General features: G+C 29.9%; 1 protein-coding gene across 1 annotated transcript; it reads right to left on the bottom strand.

The window, feature by feature from the left end:
- Positions 1-1,052: 1,052 nt before the first annotated feature.
- On the bottom strand, positions 1,053-18,204 carry LOC123294237 (peroxidase). The gene is made up of 11 exons (XM_044875353.1): positions 17,979-18,204; positions 8,987-9,158; positions 7,491-7,639; positions 7,186-7,423; positions 6,494-6,735; positions 4,844-5,185; positions 4,563-4,784; positions 4,035-4,369; positions 3,810-3,977; positions 2,376-2,614; positions 1,053-2,316 (listed from the first exon to the last, which is right to left on the bottom strand). Exons 2-11 carry the CDS (start codon positions 9,139-9,141, stop codon positions 1,977-1,979), a joined length of 2,430 nt encoding a protein of 809 aa, XP_044731288.1. The 5' UTR covers positions 9,142-9,158; positions 17,979-18,204; the 3' UTR covers positions 1,053-1,976.
- Positions 18,205-18,475: the final 271 nt, after the last annotated feature.

Below are 18,475 nucleotides of genomic sequence, written 5' to 3'. Positions count from 1 at the left end.
TTAACCACAATACTCTTTAGTCTTTTCTGCCTAACAATAAAATTGATTAAATTTGCGTTATTATATCTCAATAATGAAAATTAAGTATAGAAAAATTTAGAATTTTCTAGCACTATACCCATAGCGAGGCAACAATCTTAACGATACTAATGGATGGGTTTTAAACGTACAAAATTGGTCCAGACTCAAGATAAGAAATTATCTAAACTTTAAATAGAAACATAAATAAGAACAAGTGAAAACAAACAATTGACTGAGTTAATTGTTGAAATACCATGCATAGTCAGTGTTGATTTCTTTATCACATTACACATACAAACATGGGACACATTATATATTATAAAATTTCCGCCTAATTGGCGCCCTCACGGGTAAACAGTGATGTTTACGAAAAAATGTTTCAAACAAAAGTTGTTTAATTTTTGATAAGGAACATTTTTTACATTTAAACTTTTGTTCTATCTCTAACGGTTTACAAGATGGGTCCTACGGACCCAAGACCCAATTGACCTATGATGCTCATTTACGAACTTGACCTCACTTTTTACGTCCTGTTTCAGCTCGATATCTTTTTTCATTTTTGAGTTATCGTGTCCACAGACGGACGGACGGACGGACAACCGGAAATGGACTAATTAAGTGATTTTATGAACACCTATGACAAAATTTTTTTCCTAGCATCGTTATTTTTAAGCGTTACAAACTTGGGACTAAACTTAATATACTATGTATATTTCATAAATACATTGTATAAAAACAGTATGGGTAAGCAGGTCCTGACTATACTTATATTAAACCAGTGAAGTCATAGGGACAGATAAAAAAATGAATGAATGAATTAAAACGATCTTTGTTGAATATTTTTTATTAAAATTAAAATCAGTAATTTGCTTAAAATTACTTGATTATATGGCACTAATTATATTTACATAAAAAAGTAAAAATATAATGCATAAAAATTAATTGTAAAAATTTGAATAATTTCCTGAATCATATTAAACCTTTTTGTAAATACAGTTTTGGATAATTAACATAAATTTTAAACATTAAAGATTTACTTCGAATTAGTGTCTTATCGAATTGATTTAGATTAAAATATTAAATTTTAAGGTATAAAGAATTTGAAAAGTACAAAAGCTAGTACACTATTTTCGTGCATTTATATTGTTCAGTTAATTTGTTGTAGAGTAAGTTCTAAGTTATTTATCCAATTTGTTTATTATTCTCTGTGTTCAATTGAAAATAATTACTTAGCCTTAAATATTCTGCCGCACCAAACGAGATTCTAAGATACCAGAAGAAAGTTAATGTTACCCTCTACTATTTATAGCTAATTTTATGTTCCAAAGTTCAAAAAACATTGTTAAAAAAATTAAAAATTCTTTAAGAGCACAAAAGTCATTTTAGTGTGTAAGGAATCACATTCATAACGTTGTACAAAGTATAGTGAGAGAGATATTAAAAGTAGAGGAAGCAAAATTCATTACTGGCTTTCGAGGTATCAGGAACAAGTAAATGAAATCAGTCTAAAATTATTAAATAATTTAATTAAGGCTATTCATTCAACCATCGACTGAATTTAAAAAAATATGAAATTATTATGAGACCTAATCTAGGGGCTCTTTGATATGGCTCTGTTAATGTCCATATTTATGACTTCTCGGATATTAATTTTGTGAATTTTTGTCTCATAAGAACTAAATATGTTATATTTTATAAAAAAACAAAGCTGATATTTATTTCCGATTTGATGTTTGCTCTCTTAGTTTAAGACAAACGATTTAAAACAATTCAAAATCATTAAAATTTTAATAATTTCGAACGAGACAGTAAGATTGTGTACGTTTGGCTTGAATAGATGTTAAATACTACTGAAGCTGGAAATATTTTTGAGCTATGTATACAGTTTGATAAATAATTCGGACATATCAATCTAAAAGAATAACCTTAAAAACTACTAAACATCTGTAAAATATTTATTCCTTCCAAAATTTCAAATTAATTTTAGTAATTTCTGTACACGCAATTCGATTATTGTTGTAAATTTTATCATTCATCATAACATGCGGTTGAATTACCGTTATGTTATCAGAATTATCACAAATAATTCGCGCCAACGTTGTTTTACGAATCTCATTCAATTGTTCCACTGTAAAAGCTTGTGGTTGTTCATTGGTTTCATACCAATAACGATCTCCACGTTTTATACGAATAAATTGATCAACAATTAAACAGGTAGCTGTATCACCAAGAATTCCACCTTCACGAGGATACTCACTCAACGCACCGGTATATAAGTCAACATCATTTACATCCCTAAAAAATATATTCAATTTTATTACTAAGTTAAAAATTTTAATTGTATAATTGCCTACTTGTAAATCGATGAAATTCTATTTAGTGAATCTGGATCCATGACGTCAATCAAATCATCGAAACTTTCTGGTTTAGATAAACCACAAAATTCACGCCATTGTGGATATGTTGCTAATCCGTGATCACGACCTCGTTGTATATTTAACGATACCAAATCTAAGCCACAAGGTGCTGGTTTTTTTGATTTTGCGTCGTAATTTAATATTTCAGAATCTCGTTCAAATAAATGTTGTTTAAACTAAAATTGAAATTTGCTTTTAAGACGTGATTTTACTTTTTTGCTTTTTTGAATAAACTGGACAATTTTTGAACATGAGAAAAGTATATAAATTGATAAAGACCCTCTCTGCTTCAAAATCTGGAGTTTTACATGCCAAAAAACCTTTAATATGAATATAGAAAAAACCTATTTATTGATTTCTATTTTACGACTACAACAAAAAAATAAGTATGGAGTTTTCAAAGTAAAAACTGCCACACTTGATCATGGATCAGTTTAGACGGTAATTGATAGCAAAAATCTTACTTTTTGCGCGTTTGTTCATTCAATTTGCACTAAAATGGTCTGTATAGAAAACGAACTTTTATTGGATTTACTGAAAAATTTTATCGAACAGTGCCCGAATTTCGCAGAAACAATTACACGAAATACAATTTGGACACGAAATAACAATTCATGGAAAAACTTTTCAGTCCGTTTTTGCCTAAACTGTACGGTTTGCAGAAAAATGTTTTGAACAAAAACTTTTACTTTTTTAATCAATAATAACTTTCTAATTTAAAATGTTCATCTATCGATTACTAGTTATGGAGTAGAGTGAGCTTGAAAACCTAAGTCACGTTTAATGTCTGCATAAGATGTGTGCCTACCCACCCAACATTTTTCACTCAAAGTATTCTTATCGATACCTAATAGTTATTTTTTGAGTTTCAAGCATATGTCAACTTAAAAATGCATCCTGTATACAGGGTTTATGTATTATGTACAGTTTCGCTTAAATACATAGATTCCAATAATGCTTTTTCAGTGATTTATTTTAATTATAAATTATAATGAATTTTTCCAAACAATTCCAGTTTTCGGAATAGCCCTGATTTTATTCAGTCCCGATTATCGAGATTACTCTATATCATATTTTAAGGTTTTGCCGCTCCGGATGGTCGCCCGGCTTGCCCCACTTGGATTGCGCCATACCTGTGAAGGTGGCGTCTTGTCGATTCAATTCAATAATATTATTGAATTGAATTTCCAAAACGCCATTAGGTTAAACTAGATTATTAACAACCTTTCTATTTTGTAGAAGTCTGTACTACGGCATCGTTTAAGGGGATTTTTTTTTTTAGATACCTATGTCGTTTCGATATTATTCGTTGACTTTTTTTATTCCCAGTAGCAAAAAGTTAAACTTAGTTAATGGTCTTTATTTTATTACCTCTTTTGAGAAATATGTGTCCATGGCTTCAACATTTGTGTGCATTGCTCCTCGTAATGCACTATCCATTCCACCTTCGTTATATAAGTTGTATGGATTAAATAATAATTTGTGCATTTCAATGAAAGATGGACTAGAAGTATCATTTGATAAACTTTTCATTAAAGTCTGTAAAAGAAATTATTAAAAGTTTTGAGAAAATTCATTTAATTCCTCTGAACTTACGGGTAATAAAGTATGGGCAAATCGGAAAACTGCACCAGCAAATTCATTAGCAATAGAGGCATCAATTGTGTCATTGTACTCGTAATAAAACTGGTCATTGGCAGAGTATAAGTTTGTTTCAGACATCAGTTGTGGGCCAAGTAATATTGGTAAAAATTCATTGTAGGTAATATGTTGGATTTGGGCAGATACTATTCTTCTCGATTCTTGAAATATTCTTTCATCAGACCAACTTGGATTGAGCTTTAGTAGGTCAATAGCAATTTTGTTGTGCTGTCGCACCCATAATAAGTGCATTGTAGTCAAATGTAAATTTTCATTAGCCCTCGCATCACCTGGAAATTCAAGACAAGTCAGATTTATTAAAAATTAATAGTTATCTTGTATATAATTTTCTATAATATTCGATGTATGTTAATTTATATTAGAAATATTAGTAAAAACGGAATATAAAATATTTTAGGAAGTTGTTTTAAAGATTTCTATGAGCTTTGTTAGTTAAACTTGGTCAATTATTTTAAATGGTACCTGATAAGAAACAGTATTTTCCTTGTTTATTCAATTCAACACGATTACATCCGTCATTAGGATCTGTAGAAATTGGTAATAATTCCCTATTATCATCTGTTAAATATGTTTTCATTAATCCCCCATCAAAACTACGCAATTTGTTACATAATTCAGTAGTTGATCCATAAACTGCCGAACCATCTAAGTACGCACTAACTTGATTCAGTTGTTCACGAGGGCCTGTAAAATAATTTATAACTTAACTGTTGTCGCATGTAAGACATTTTTCAAAGGCAAACCTAAAGAACAAGTGGGAGAAGCAGCCGATCTCACAAACTCCATACATGTAACATTAAATTTTTCATAATATGGATCTCCAGGTGCTAAACGTACTGGAAAACATTCTGGATGTGGTTTTAGGCCTGGAGTTTCAACTGCTTGGCAGCATGATATAGTTTTTCCATTAGCACCTTGATTAAGTGCTGTTGCTGTTATATCATGATCCATAAATTGTCCCCAAACAGCTAACATGACAGTAAATTTTGGATCGTCTCTATAAACTGGTCGATGGACAACTACACTTACTTCTCGAGCTGATGGTAAATCAGAACCATCAACTGCTTTTCTTGGCTCTGATATTTCTAAAATATAACAGAAAAAGGTTCAAAAGTTCAGTCATTTATCAGTCAATTCTTGTAATCCGTAATGTACTCCAAAAACGAGGATTAAACCTCGAAATTCTTTCCTATAGCTTTGATTAACTTGAAAATTTGACGGTAAGTAGATAAGACCCCACGAGATATAACCAAGTTATATGGTGCCGAGTGGTGCACTTGACAAGGGTTGGTAAATACTCCTTCTAGAGGATGGAAAAATATATGTATAAAATAACGAGAATCATTAGAAAAAATGAATTCTAAGAAAAAAATATCATTTGAATATATATAAAAAAGTCAAAACTTTCCGAGTTATAGGCGATTGAAATTCGGAGTATTTAACGTCAAATAACTCAAAAATTTGACGTTTTTTGCAGGAAAATTAACGGAGCTATATTGAACAGAATGTTTATCGTACCTTTTCTTAGCGTTTTATTCAGCACAAAAACTGATGAATTTACCACGGAAACCTAAATTAGTATCACATCCAAATTTTATCCAATTTGGATAAACGAGAATGTGGTGTCCTGATTTTGGAATAAGGCACATAGGTGATAGCTATCGAAAAATTGACATCAAAGCTGAAAAGAATGGCCCAAAATTACTGCCTTTCAAAAAAAATTCCAATAAGATCGCCTGATAAATTTGCCAGTGTTATTAAAAAAATAAAATTTTTTAACTTTATGACGTCATCAGAATCCAAAAAATTTAATTTTGCTATCACATTACTATTTTTATCCAATTTTGATAAACCAAGTATATAATCCTAGTAAATTTGTGTCATACTTTTCAAATTTGTTATCAAAATTAACCTCGCTCTGATAGGTTTCAAGAATGTGGAGTCTTAGTAACGAAATTAAGCATATAAGTGATAGCTAGCGAAAAACTAACATCACAGCTGAAAAGAATGACCCAAAATTAGTGAGTTTCAAAATATAATTAAATGACACTTTTTGCTTGGATTCATCACACTATCGATTCCCGTTGTCATTTTCAACAAAAATTTTCCACCGCCTGAAGGGGTAGTTACCACCTCCTGAGGAAAAGTATCACTAGGCACCATATAACTTTTTATGTAGAGAGTGAACAAAGCTTAATCCCAAATTTTCATCAAAATCAAATATAGGTCAAAATTTAAAGATTTCGTCTTTTTTTCTTCTCGTTTATCGGAGTAAATGGTACAGACTACATTTTCAGTTAGTTTCAATGGTTTACGTTGACAGCTAAGCAATGTAGACCGGCGCGGTCGTTTTGATTTAAAAGCAAAATTTATTGAAACGACTGTTTACTTACCATCATTATAAACTGGAGGTAAAGCTCTTCTGAATTTAGTAAACGCTACACCCCAATCATATTTACGTCTCAAATTGTTACAACTCCCATCAATAGTACGATATCTTTCATTTGGACTGCAAGATGTATGCTCTTGATTTTGAATATAATCACAATAACCAACAGGCCACCAAGAAATATTTGAAAAAATTGAAGATTCTGTTTTTCCCCAGTGCGGTATAGTTGAGAGGGAAATATTATTTCTATTACAAAAAAAAAAATCTATAGTTAGTTTATAATTCGTTCATGGCACATTTTTAAAAGCGGCAAAAGAAATTAATTCCTTGTGGGTAAATTTTCTGGAGCGTATGAATCTCAAACAATTAGAGCTTAAACAACAAATTATTTTTCCATTTATTTTAAAGTGATAAGCCGCCAATAACTGAATAATTATAAGAGTCAACGTTTGTTTAAATGTCAGGCAAGTTTTAATCCCAAAACTCTAAACTTAAGTGTCGCGTGGTAAACATGAATTAATATTTAGATATCAAGATCGACTTCCTGAATTGTGCTTTTTTGGTTAGCTTACGGTATTGCCAGTCACCTAGGAATTTACGTAGTGAGCGCCCATTTTCCCCTGAGGTTTTATGGCGTACCTGGACGTTTTACAATACCTAAATTTCTAACTCTCAAAAATATATGATATACCATACCGTTTAATTAACTCTTTAGTCGCAAAAATAGATGCATAACCACCACGTGAAAGTTCTGTTGCATGAATTGATGTTGGCACAGATTTTTGATGTCTGTAACTTGGTGAATCGGATGATAGGGGTGCTGAATCTAATGCTTCATATCTGTCTCGTGTGGCCAAAGCTTGTGCACCAATTGTATTTATAATATCCCAATCTTCTCTTGTTAAAGGTTCTAATTCGACTGCTGGTTGAACATCTAAAATGATCAATAAGTAATTAAAATACAATATTATAGGATATTATTATTTATTATTATCAAATACCTTCCCTTGGATATGTACCAACAGATAATTTTAAATTTAATCGTGGTACCGTTGACAAATTTGCAGGTGTTGGAACAATAGTACTATTCGTAAATTCATGGTTTATTGTGTATGATATTGAAATGATTAACATAACAACGAATAAGGCCCTAGAAAATGCAATAAAAAATATATTAATGATTTTTGATTTTCGATAAATTATAAAATGGCCAAAGTAAAGCTTTTAAACACGACGTTGACAAAATGAAGACTGGTCGCAGTGAACCTTGTCCGTTGTATGTAAAGTGCTTAAAGAGGTACAGGCTTTTATATGCCAATGTTCTAGAAATAGGACAAATTTCTAAAAAACACCCATTTTGCCAAAAGAATTTCATTATTTAAAAAAAATTATATTTAAAAAAAAAAAAAAAACAGTAGGAGGTGGATGATTTTAACAGAAACAATGTAATAGCAGAATATAGTCTTCCTTTATGAAATGGCTTTTCCGCCTAGTTAATAAAGTTTATGGAAAAATGTTTCGTACAAGAGTTGTTTGTTATTTTATAAAGAATATTGTTCTGCTACTAACTTTTACCAGCTACGAATATGAGCTATTTTTTAGCCCCATTGCTTCATGTAACATTTCGCATGATCACATCAAAATGCACAACCTTAAGAATTGTATCTTTTCTTTTTAGTATGTAAAAAGTTGACTTAATCTTGCCATTCCATTATTCCTGCTAAAATTGCTCGAAATATTGTGATTTTCATAAAAGAACTGAAACCATGGCGGTATCTTTAACATCCTCACTTTTTTTACCCATACACGTACACAGTTGAGTTATTTTCCTGTTTTCGGGAAGGAGTTTTCATTAATATTGAGTTAAATAATGTTTTTCTTAAATTTAATTCAATAGATCGATACGTTCAATAATCCGACAACCCCCACCCGCGCAAGTTGCACAAAAACAGATGCATTTTTCTTTACAATCCAGAAATGCGAATATTCTAATACTCCGGCACCCTCTAGTTTTTAAGAGTACCAGATAAGTGAGATTCTTTTGTATTTGGCATAGTGTTGAGACGACCACTAATAAATACTGCACATTTTAGGGACAACGAACTGTGTTTTGTAGTAGAAAAATAATCAACTTAAAAATCTATTTTTAAATTTTAGATAACGGAATTCTAAAAACGATTGGAAGAGACTGCGATTTCAACGCCCGATGCTAATAGAAATTGATTTTTGCATTTGTATACTGCAGTCTATAGTATTTACGGCAGTCACAGCGTGTTAACGATACTTCATGTAGTCTACAGAGAATAGTTACTTTTTCACAGTAAAATGTCTTTGTCAGCAGAGTAACTCTCGAGCTTTTTTAAGCTTATTAAAAATCTAATTGGTATCTACTGAAAGTATTGTAAAACAAAAAAATTTAGAATAAAAATATTTGCAAAACTTACATCGAAACATAATAAATTTTTTAAAAGATTTAAACAATTATAATAACACTTACAATAATGTTGCACAGATACAACACTGAAATTGTCGAATCCGCCGTTTATGCTCGCGAAGTCGAGTTGCATGATAAACATATGTTGGTGGAATATTTCCAGCAGTTAAAGGAGTCCGTTCTGATGATGTTGACGGCATTGTTGTCACATTCTGCATCACGGATTATTCTTAAACTAATAATAAAATAAACAAAAATTAATTAAAATTTCACTTCACTGTAATTAACTGACAAAATAAAATTTTTCATACATAAATTATTTCTTCAGATATCATTAATCTATTTGTTTAATTATTATTAAAATTTTAACAAATACTAGAAGTAATTTAATAATATGATTAAATGTATCAATTACAATTTTGTTGTTGAAGTGGGGAAATCATTTCTAATAAGAAATCAATGAGCTACGATAATTAAAATTTAAAAAAATCATACTTAATTTTATCTTTAGACGTGGGAAATTAGAATGAGTAAATTTTAATAGAAATGGGTAAACTAATAAAACTTCCTCTATATAATAAAACTAACTGTGCTCTGCTGTTTAACCCACGTATAATTTAAAAGAAATGCCTGATTGATGATTTATAATCACTGATGGGTGATTTATATAATAAACCTGTTCGGGAGTGTTTTTCTTTCCAACTTAATGAAAATGAATGTTTAAGGCTACCTGTTAGGTCTAGCCTAATGTTAGAATTTTTCGAATCCGACACTTAGTTTCAAAGCACTAAAATAATATTAAAACTGTTTTATTTAAGCCTGACAATTTTCCCATAATCTGCCAGCTGATTATTTAGTCCTTAAACGGCTGTCCCTTCGAATTTTAATCACTAAATATTTGTTTTATCTGGTTAATTTTAAGAAGTGCTGTTTATTATTTCTTACAATTTTCTGAGAATTCACTTTGAAGCTTCTCTGCAAGAAATTGATTCTGAAGTAGGCCGTTCATCTACCCAATCGGATTATCTATATTCTGTGAAACGTGACATATTGTATAAGAGAGAAGAAAGTATTGTTAAAGATTAAAGAAAGTTGAAATATTTTTAAACCAAAAAATTCAAAAATCTTTAAATTATCATCAAATTTCTTGTAGCCGCTCATGTTTACTTGATGCAATCCCTTTGATATCAGAGGTGAGAGAAATTTACATCATAATTCACCCAAAACACAAAAAATGTCACACCTATAGGTATACCTATAATAGTATAATTCATTGTAATATCCTTGAAAACAAGTACTAAATTTTACTACCTGCAAAACAAATATATACAACTATTGTATTTATTATTCCAAATCTAAAAACTGTATTCGATGTAAGTATTTTTTTTGGAAATTAACGTACAATTTTTTGGATACGTTACCCATATGCAATAAAATAATATTAAGATTTACACTTTTACAGTAAACATAGGTAAGATACAGGCAGGTATCAGGTAAAGAATTTGTCGAGAAGTCGTCCTTAAGAGTCTGTCTTCGTAAGACTTAGTGGATATGTCTTTTATACGAAGACCGTCATGATTGTCATCTACCCTTTGGGTTTTAACAATAATCGTTGGGCAACGTATTGCTCCCTACACCTTTTATCTCTCTCTAAGTTCTCCAGTACTATAATATTGTCTCAGTGATCAAGAAAATTAATTTTTTTTTTTTTTTTAATTAGTTGAAAATGCCTCTAATTAATTTTTAGTAATATAATTTCATTTAATCTTTTAAATTCGTGTATTTTGTTGTGTATCAATTCTAAGAAATCTCAAATTCTCAAAGAGAATGGAATTGTGAAAAAGCTTTTTGGTTTTTTAAATTTTCTTCGACAAAAAACACTTTTTTTTCTAGTAATTTATTCGATGTGTTTTGGAGGCCTGCGAACATTTTGTTTGTTTAAAATCTAATGAATGATGAAGGAGCAATGAAGAACAAAAAAAAAACAAAGTTTTGGGTTTTCAAAACGGCTCTTTCAGTTTGATTTGAAAGTGTCGAAAAACTATTGAATTTATAAAAATACTTTTCAAACAAAAGTTGTTTATTCTTCTTACAAAAACAAACATTTTAGGCATTTTCCTTCTTTCGTTTACGGTTTAAAGTCACCTTGAAAATTTCTATTTAACACGTTTTTATTAGACTGGTACGTATCTTTGAACGTAATTTTCTCAAACTTCAAAACGTTGGATTGAATTGAAACTTCGCACACTTATCAAGGACCGATGACAATTATTAAGTTTGTCCGATTATCCTGATCAGGAACTACAGGATTAACGATTTTTTGAATATATGAAAACCCGGTAGTGTTTTATACCACGTAATAAGTAGCTAACTGAACTAAAAAAGAGAAAATAAATAATAGTTTTAAAAAATCTATAAAAACGCATTAGTAACTAGCTGAACTAAAAAGTTTAAAAAAAAAATAGAGTCGTCAAAAAAGCGTGGGGTACTTTTTATGATATTTTATATTGACTTTTACCAATATCTATCAATAAAATGTTTACAATTATTGAAATCTAGAACCCCACGCTTTTGTATGATAAAATGATTTTTTCTTAATCACTCCAATTTTTTTGAACTTAAAGAGTTTTGAGCTAGTTACAAGTGCGTGTTTTTTTAGTTTTTATACCATGTATATATGAAATATACATAGTATATTAAGTTTAGTCCCAAGTTTGTAACGCTTAAAAATAACGATGCTAGGAAAAAAATTTTGTCATTGGTGTTCACTAAATCACCTAATTAGTCCATTTCCGGTTGTCCGTCCGTCCGTCCGTCCGTCTGTGGACACGATAACTCAAAAACGAAAAAAGATATCGAGCTGAAATTTTTACAGCGTACTCAGGATGTAAAAAGTGAGGTCAAGTTCGTAAATGAGCATCATAGGTCTTGGGTCCGTAGGACCCATCTTGTAAACCGTTAGAGATAGAACAAAAGTTTAAATGTAAAAAATGTTCCTTATCAAAAATTAAACAACTTTTGTTTGAAACATTTTTTCGTAAACATCACTAGCTTGTTTACCCGTGAGGGTGCCAATTAGGCGGAAATTTTATAATATGTACTATACTTGATTATCAGTTATGTATGTGTCACATGTTTGTATGTGTAATGTGATAAAGAAATCAACACTGACTATGCATGGTATTTCAACAATTAACTCAGTCAATTGTTTGTTTTCACTTGTTTTAAATGAATTCTATTTTTTTGGCCGTCATGTACTCCGGTTTTGAAATCTGATTGAAATCTTTATTTTTTAAATAGTTTCTACACTTGAAATACATTTCGTAGGTAATGAAGTGGGAGCGGAGCGGATATGTAATATGTTTCTTCATTGTGTGGTATTCGCCGCAGATTTTTTTCACACTGTAGTAAATAGGTTCATTGTACTAAATAAACAGTTTACATAGAATATAATGGCACCTTCACACGGAGTGTACCGTTGATTGACTTATAGTCCTTCTTGCATATTGTGGATAAATTTTTATTTAGTCGATAACTATTTTGATAGTTTGATTATCTATTTAATTTGTCCTGTATGCTCACGGTTGATATATCTTCTACCATGATTGTACTTTCTTTGTTTTAGATGCACATACGCTTTAAGTGCATGGTTTCCAATCAAAAATTTTTCACAGTTCATTGAACATTTCTGAATCATAGATTTGAATATTTAAAACAGCTACTCAAGGCTACAGCTTATTGGGCTTGAACCCAGCATGCGTGATCACATAATATTAACATACGACTTCAATAACAACTGTAGGCTATGTTTTTACATAGGTGCATCTAAATTGCAAATTTGTATAATGTGACACACCTTTTATATGTGAACATTTGCTAGATAAATAGTTTTTTAATAAATAAATTTTTATCGAAAAATATTATCTACTTTATTAAAAAAAAAAAAATTAATTAGATTAAATTACGTACATTATAAAATAACACAGAGGTAATGTGTAAATACGTATAATATTCAAAACTTAATGAAATCGAAATAAATATGAAACCATAATAGATTCCATGACTAATATTAAGTTACAAATCCTATATGTTATACCAGAAACAACTTTTTTACCATTAAAAAACAACTTTAGTTCAGTGTATAGCAGCGCATTTGCTTGGGAAAATATTCATACGAAACAGATCGGATAAAAAAGCGATGGATTCGAATTTTTATGCAAAGTTCTTAAGACGCAACAATAACGGAAATTATTTTTTATTAAATTCACGAGGCAATGTTTGTGTCCGCTTTGTCTTATTGACTATAGAATAAGATATGGTAAATTTTTATAATAAATAATAAAATGTGTGATTCTAGTCTGGTATGAAATGGTATGGCGACATTGAATCTTATTCCAAAAGAACATAGGTAGATATTCAAATGACTAGTTGTATCTAGGCAGCGGGTAAACGGTAAAAATTGTGGAATCATTTTTGTCTCAGTTTATTCAAACGTTACCCATGTCTAATAAAATAATATTAACATAGGGTAAGATACAGATATCAGGTAAAGAATTTGACTAAAAGTCGTCCTTAAGAGCCTGCCTTCGTAGGACGTAGTGGGTATATCTTTTATATGAAGACTGTCATCACTTTGGAATTTTGGAAAAATTTCTTCAATTGTTCATCGATCTTACCTAATAGATTTCAAAAATGACCATCGTTAAAATTGGTATATATGTATGTATATATGTATCTATACATTAATGTGCCTGTATCCTATTTAGCGGTCGCAATTTAAATCCGATTTGAATAAAATTTGGTATCAAGAAAGCTTTTGGTATTTGAAAGGTCAAGTTCGCTAGTGAGAAAAATCGACAAATAAACAAGGAGGGGCGGGGGTGCTCAAAGTACAAAATTTTGAATTTTTTCAAAATAAAAAATATGTTTGTACTCGTACTAAAAAATACTCTCGTGATTTTTTCTTTAGGCGCATAGTTTTTGAAATTAAAATTCTTGATAAACTAAAAATGCAATAGTCGATTTTAAGAAAAATGTGTTATTTTCTTAATCTCTGAGGGAATTCGCATAGCTAACGCAGCTCCTGTGCTACGAATTTTTTTTTTTGAAATGAAATGTAATAAGTACACGTAAGTTTACACTCGATTTTTAGTAGATGTAAACACTGCGTAGATAGGTGCCTGAAATGCAGAATTTTCTTGAGTTAGTTGTTCAGTATTTCCACTTTGAATGTTAAAGAAGAATGTACAAAAAGAACATATTTAATGTGAAAAATACACTTGAGAACATTATTACATATGTGATCATATAACAGAGTACATCTGAATAGTTTTCATTATTAAATGCGCCGTCTCATACTAGATTATTATTGACCTTATCAGTATAGCTGGATTGAAAAAACCAGAAAATATCTAACAGGTTTGATTCCATTGGGAATTGATCTACTAAATGAGTAATGAAGTAGGATTATATAACAAAGTGAAAACAAATAATTGACTGAGTTCATTGTTGAAATATCCTGTATAGATGTGTTGAATGTTGGTACTTGCATTATTAATAACAAATTAAAACAGTTTAAAAAACCAACACAATTATGACGGCCTTTCGGCCGCCATTTATTTAGTTTTCGACAATCACGAACATTTTCGAGAGTATTTTCTAGAATCTTTTTTCGTATTTCAAGAAAATTTTTGAAGAAAATATGCACTTAAGTTTTGTCCCAATTTGCATCCTCACGGATAAACAGTCATGTTTACGATAAAATGTTTCAAACAAAAGTTGTTGTCTTTTTTACAAGGAACATTGAAACACTTGTTCCATCTTTGACGGTTTACAAGATGACTCCTACGGAATCAAGACCCAATTGTTCTATGCTACTCATATAGGAACTCAAAAATCTCAGCTTGATATCTCGTTTTTTCAGTTACCGTGTTGACGGGCAGACCAGAAATAGACTAATTTAGTGATTTTATGAACTCCTACACCAAAATTTTGTTCGTATCATCAATATTTCTAAGCGTTTAAAAACTTGGTACTAAAATTAGTATACCTTGATATATATTTCATATATACAGGCTATAACAAGAAGAAAATTGTTTATTTATTATAAAAATTCTACGCACTTTGACATTTAAAAATTTACGCACATTTACATGATTGTGTTTTTCTAAAAACACAATGTCCTTTTTGTACCCTGGTGTATTGTACCCTTGGGATTTTACTCGACTTCCTTAAAAAAAGTTAATGTTTTAGGATAATACCTACAGTTTTTGAAGGCGAAAAAAATATTTTTTTTGCGACAGACTTTGTTTCTAATTGAAATTTTCAAATTAGAGTGCTATGCAAATTTCATGCCTTATTATTTTAATGTACGCTCATTCGCAAGTATGCCACACAGTCCATTTTTTAAAAATTATAACGATAAATTATATTGGCAAGGTGCATAGTAGGTGGAGGAGACAACGTAATCGACCGCAGCGCTGTCATCTTAATAAATTTACAATATGTAATTATTAATTTAATGTAATATATATGTTTACTTATGCAATACACACTAGCTATAAGTATCCAGCTACAATTATTTTTCATTTGATTATGGCGGCCATTTTGGGTATTCGCCAATTTTATTAGTATGTTATAGCGACAATAGTAATACAAACTCTATAAAAATAGCTATCTAACTAGTTTTATAAGATACAGCCCGCTGACAGCTAACGGACAGCGGAGTCTTAGTAGTAGGGTTCCGTTGGTTATACTTTGGGTACGGAATCATAAAAAAGAATGGAAAAACATTTGAAACGTACTTTCACTGTTCATGTTGTATGTCTGAAATGAAATAATTTTATATACAAACAAAAAATAAATAAATCAAGCATGGATCCAGTAAGGGAAAATTGGGGCAATTGTTCTCTTCTAAAATTAAGAAAATAAAATATTTTAAATAATTAGCAAGTTGATTGCAGTCCCTAGCAATAGTACTTTTATTTAATATATTGTGTTAACTATTCTAGATTTTTTCAAGATAAAAATTGAAAATACCTTGACAAATTTTGCTGTCTCTGATTTGGATTATAGTTATTTTCCTGAGTAATTTTGATCCAAAGAGTGTAAAAATTGGGTGCATTTGACGTGTACTGTTTGAAACATCGACTTTAATCGTACAAAAGGTGACATTGCGGAGTAATTTCATCAAACGCTACCTCAGAAATTTTTCGGGTTGGTTTCGAAATCCACATATTTGGCGTATATTTGGATTATTGAGGTAGAAATCTCGCAGCTTTGACCACGGCTCACTTAAGGTATTTCCAGCATGGTATTTGCAGTTTCTATGTTAAAGCAATGGTACAATTTTTTTTTCGACAGAATTTAACGAAAAATTAAATTTATGAATTTAATAATGCTTACTATTAATTCCCAAAGTTTCAGAAATTTTGACCGTTTAAAATGGGAAATAATTATGCCAACGTCCCAATTTCGATCAATTTACGTCAAAATTAATATCTCGAAAGTGAAAATTAATTTCTAATTTTTTTTTTTAGAATTTTATTGTATAAACATTTTTTTCTACTTTTTCTTCAATATATAATAATATCATAAAAAATAGTTGGAGAGACCGGACATTTTACGTGCTTTAAATGGGACATGACCCTCAAAATCGCGAACTTTGTCTTTAAATATCTCGCGATCTAAACGGTCAAAAATTATGAAATTTTAGGAATTCATAAATAAAGCTATTATAAACCCGAGAAAAAAAATTCGGCCAAATCTGTCGAAAAGTGATTTCATGCTGGTACTACCTTAATTGTTAAATGGAAACGATTTTTGTATTTATTTAGGTCAAAATTAAATTAGGTATACTTATACCGAGTTTTATCAAATTCCAAAACAAAAAATGTTATGTGATTTTTGTTAACCACAACAAAATTAGTCCTGTGAAGCTTGGATTTTTAGGGCCACATACCGGAGGAATTTTTTTTCAATATTGCAGAATTTCGCCGTCCACTTGTAAATAAACATATAAAATAGCTCTACAAAAAATTATGATTGCATAATTATAAATATTATTGTATTCACATTTGATCAATAGTTTCGAATTTTTGGCTTTTGAAAAATTATATAGAGAAAAATTTGAATCACAATGTACATTTTTATACCCTGTACATATGAAATATATGTCAAGGTATACTAAGTTTAATCCCGAGTTTGTATCGCTTGAAAATATTGATGCCACGAACAAAATTTTGGTAAAGATATTCATCATATCACATAATTGGTTCATATGCGGTTCGTCTGATATTAAGCTGAAATTTTTATAACGTGCTTAGAACGTAAAAAGTGAGGTTATAAGTTCGTAAAGGAGCATAGGTCAAGGTCTTGGTATTGTAGAACCCATCTTGTAAACTGTTAGAGATAGAACAAAAGTTTAAAAGTAAAAAATAATTTCGTTATAAGAAAATAAGCAACTTTTTGTTTGAAACATTTTTTCGTAACTGTTTACTCGTAAGATCGCAAATTAGGATAAAATTTTGATGTCTATTTTCTCCGAAACCATGAAAGTTAGGCAGTTAAAAATTTGGAGATAGCTTCAACTAGTGATCTTGTAAAAAATTATCGAAAACTAAAAGAAAAAAATTGTAGAAAATACTTTTGAAAATTTTCGAAAACCAAAACAAATGGCGGTCGAAGTTCCTTCACTTAAAATCCTTAATTTAAATTCAAATAAAATGATTTAAAATAAATTTTTGAAAAAATTACCCTGAAATTATTAAAAATAAATTGTTGAAAAAGTTACCCTCTTAGCACCCCTCTCCCGAGAATCATATACTTAATTATTTAAGAATTATATTCTGAAAGAATTTTTTTTAGTCTTTTATTTATTTCGTTATTTATTCCGGTAGTCCGGTAATTTTAAACTACCCACTTAGCCTTATCAATCTTATCTCTTTAAAAATTACAATTAATTAAATAATATTATATAACTATCAGTTCCAAGTTCATTCAAAATTACTATTAATTAACTAATATTATATAATTAATAAAACGAAAAAGATCTTACCAATGAGAATTAAATATTTAAAGAAAATTCACACAATAATATCACATTTAACGGCACCAATTCAAAAAACTAACAAATAACATATAAATAGTATGTATATAGAGTTGTATCTAAGAAGTGTGGATGCTGGACAACTTGTGTCTTTGCAAAGATCATAAAATTTAGCCTGCAGCAATATGCCCCTTCTTTCTTATCTACCTGCGCCCGATGGTGTTAAGTAATTGATGTGATAGAATAATTAATAGATGCCTATGCAATATAATTAATAAGCTTTAATATGTTATTATTAATAATATATTATTATTTAAGGAAATTTTTAATTTATAATTTATTGTCTTTTCATTTAAAGTTACTTAAAGTTACTTTAATCAAACAAACAAATAAAACAATCAAACTCAAACCGTTTATTATGTATCAATCGGAAGTGACAAATGTGACTAAATGTTATATTTGTTAAAAAAGAAGCCATATATATTCCTTTTAAAATATTTTGGGGA

This window comes from Chrysoperla carnea, chromosome 2 (genome assembly GCF_905475395.1).
Source record: "Chrysoperla carnea chromosome 2, inChrCarn1.1, whole genome shotgun sequence".
NCBI lineage: Eukaryota > Metazoa > Arthropoda > Insecta > Neuroptera > Chrysopidae > Chrysoperla > Chrysoperla carnea.
This window is presented reverse-complemented; position numbering and strand designations above follow the sequence as displayed.

What these genes read in the sequence shown, in the direction of transcription:
- LOC123294237 (XM_044875353.1), bottom strand. Translation starts at nt 9,141, where the DNA reads ATGCAGAATGTGACAACAATGCCGTCAACATCATCAGAACGGACTCCT. An exon ending in TGTATCTGTGCAACATTATT is followed by an intron (nt 7,640 to 8,986) that starts GTAAGTGTTATT and finishes TGCATTTTCTAG; the next exon opens with GGCCTTATTCGTTGTTATGT. An exon ending in ACCTCCAGTTTATAATGATG is followed by an intron (nt 5,186 to 6,493) that starts GTAAGTAAACAG and finishes GTTATATTTTAG; the next exon opens with AAATATCAGAGCCAAGAAAA.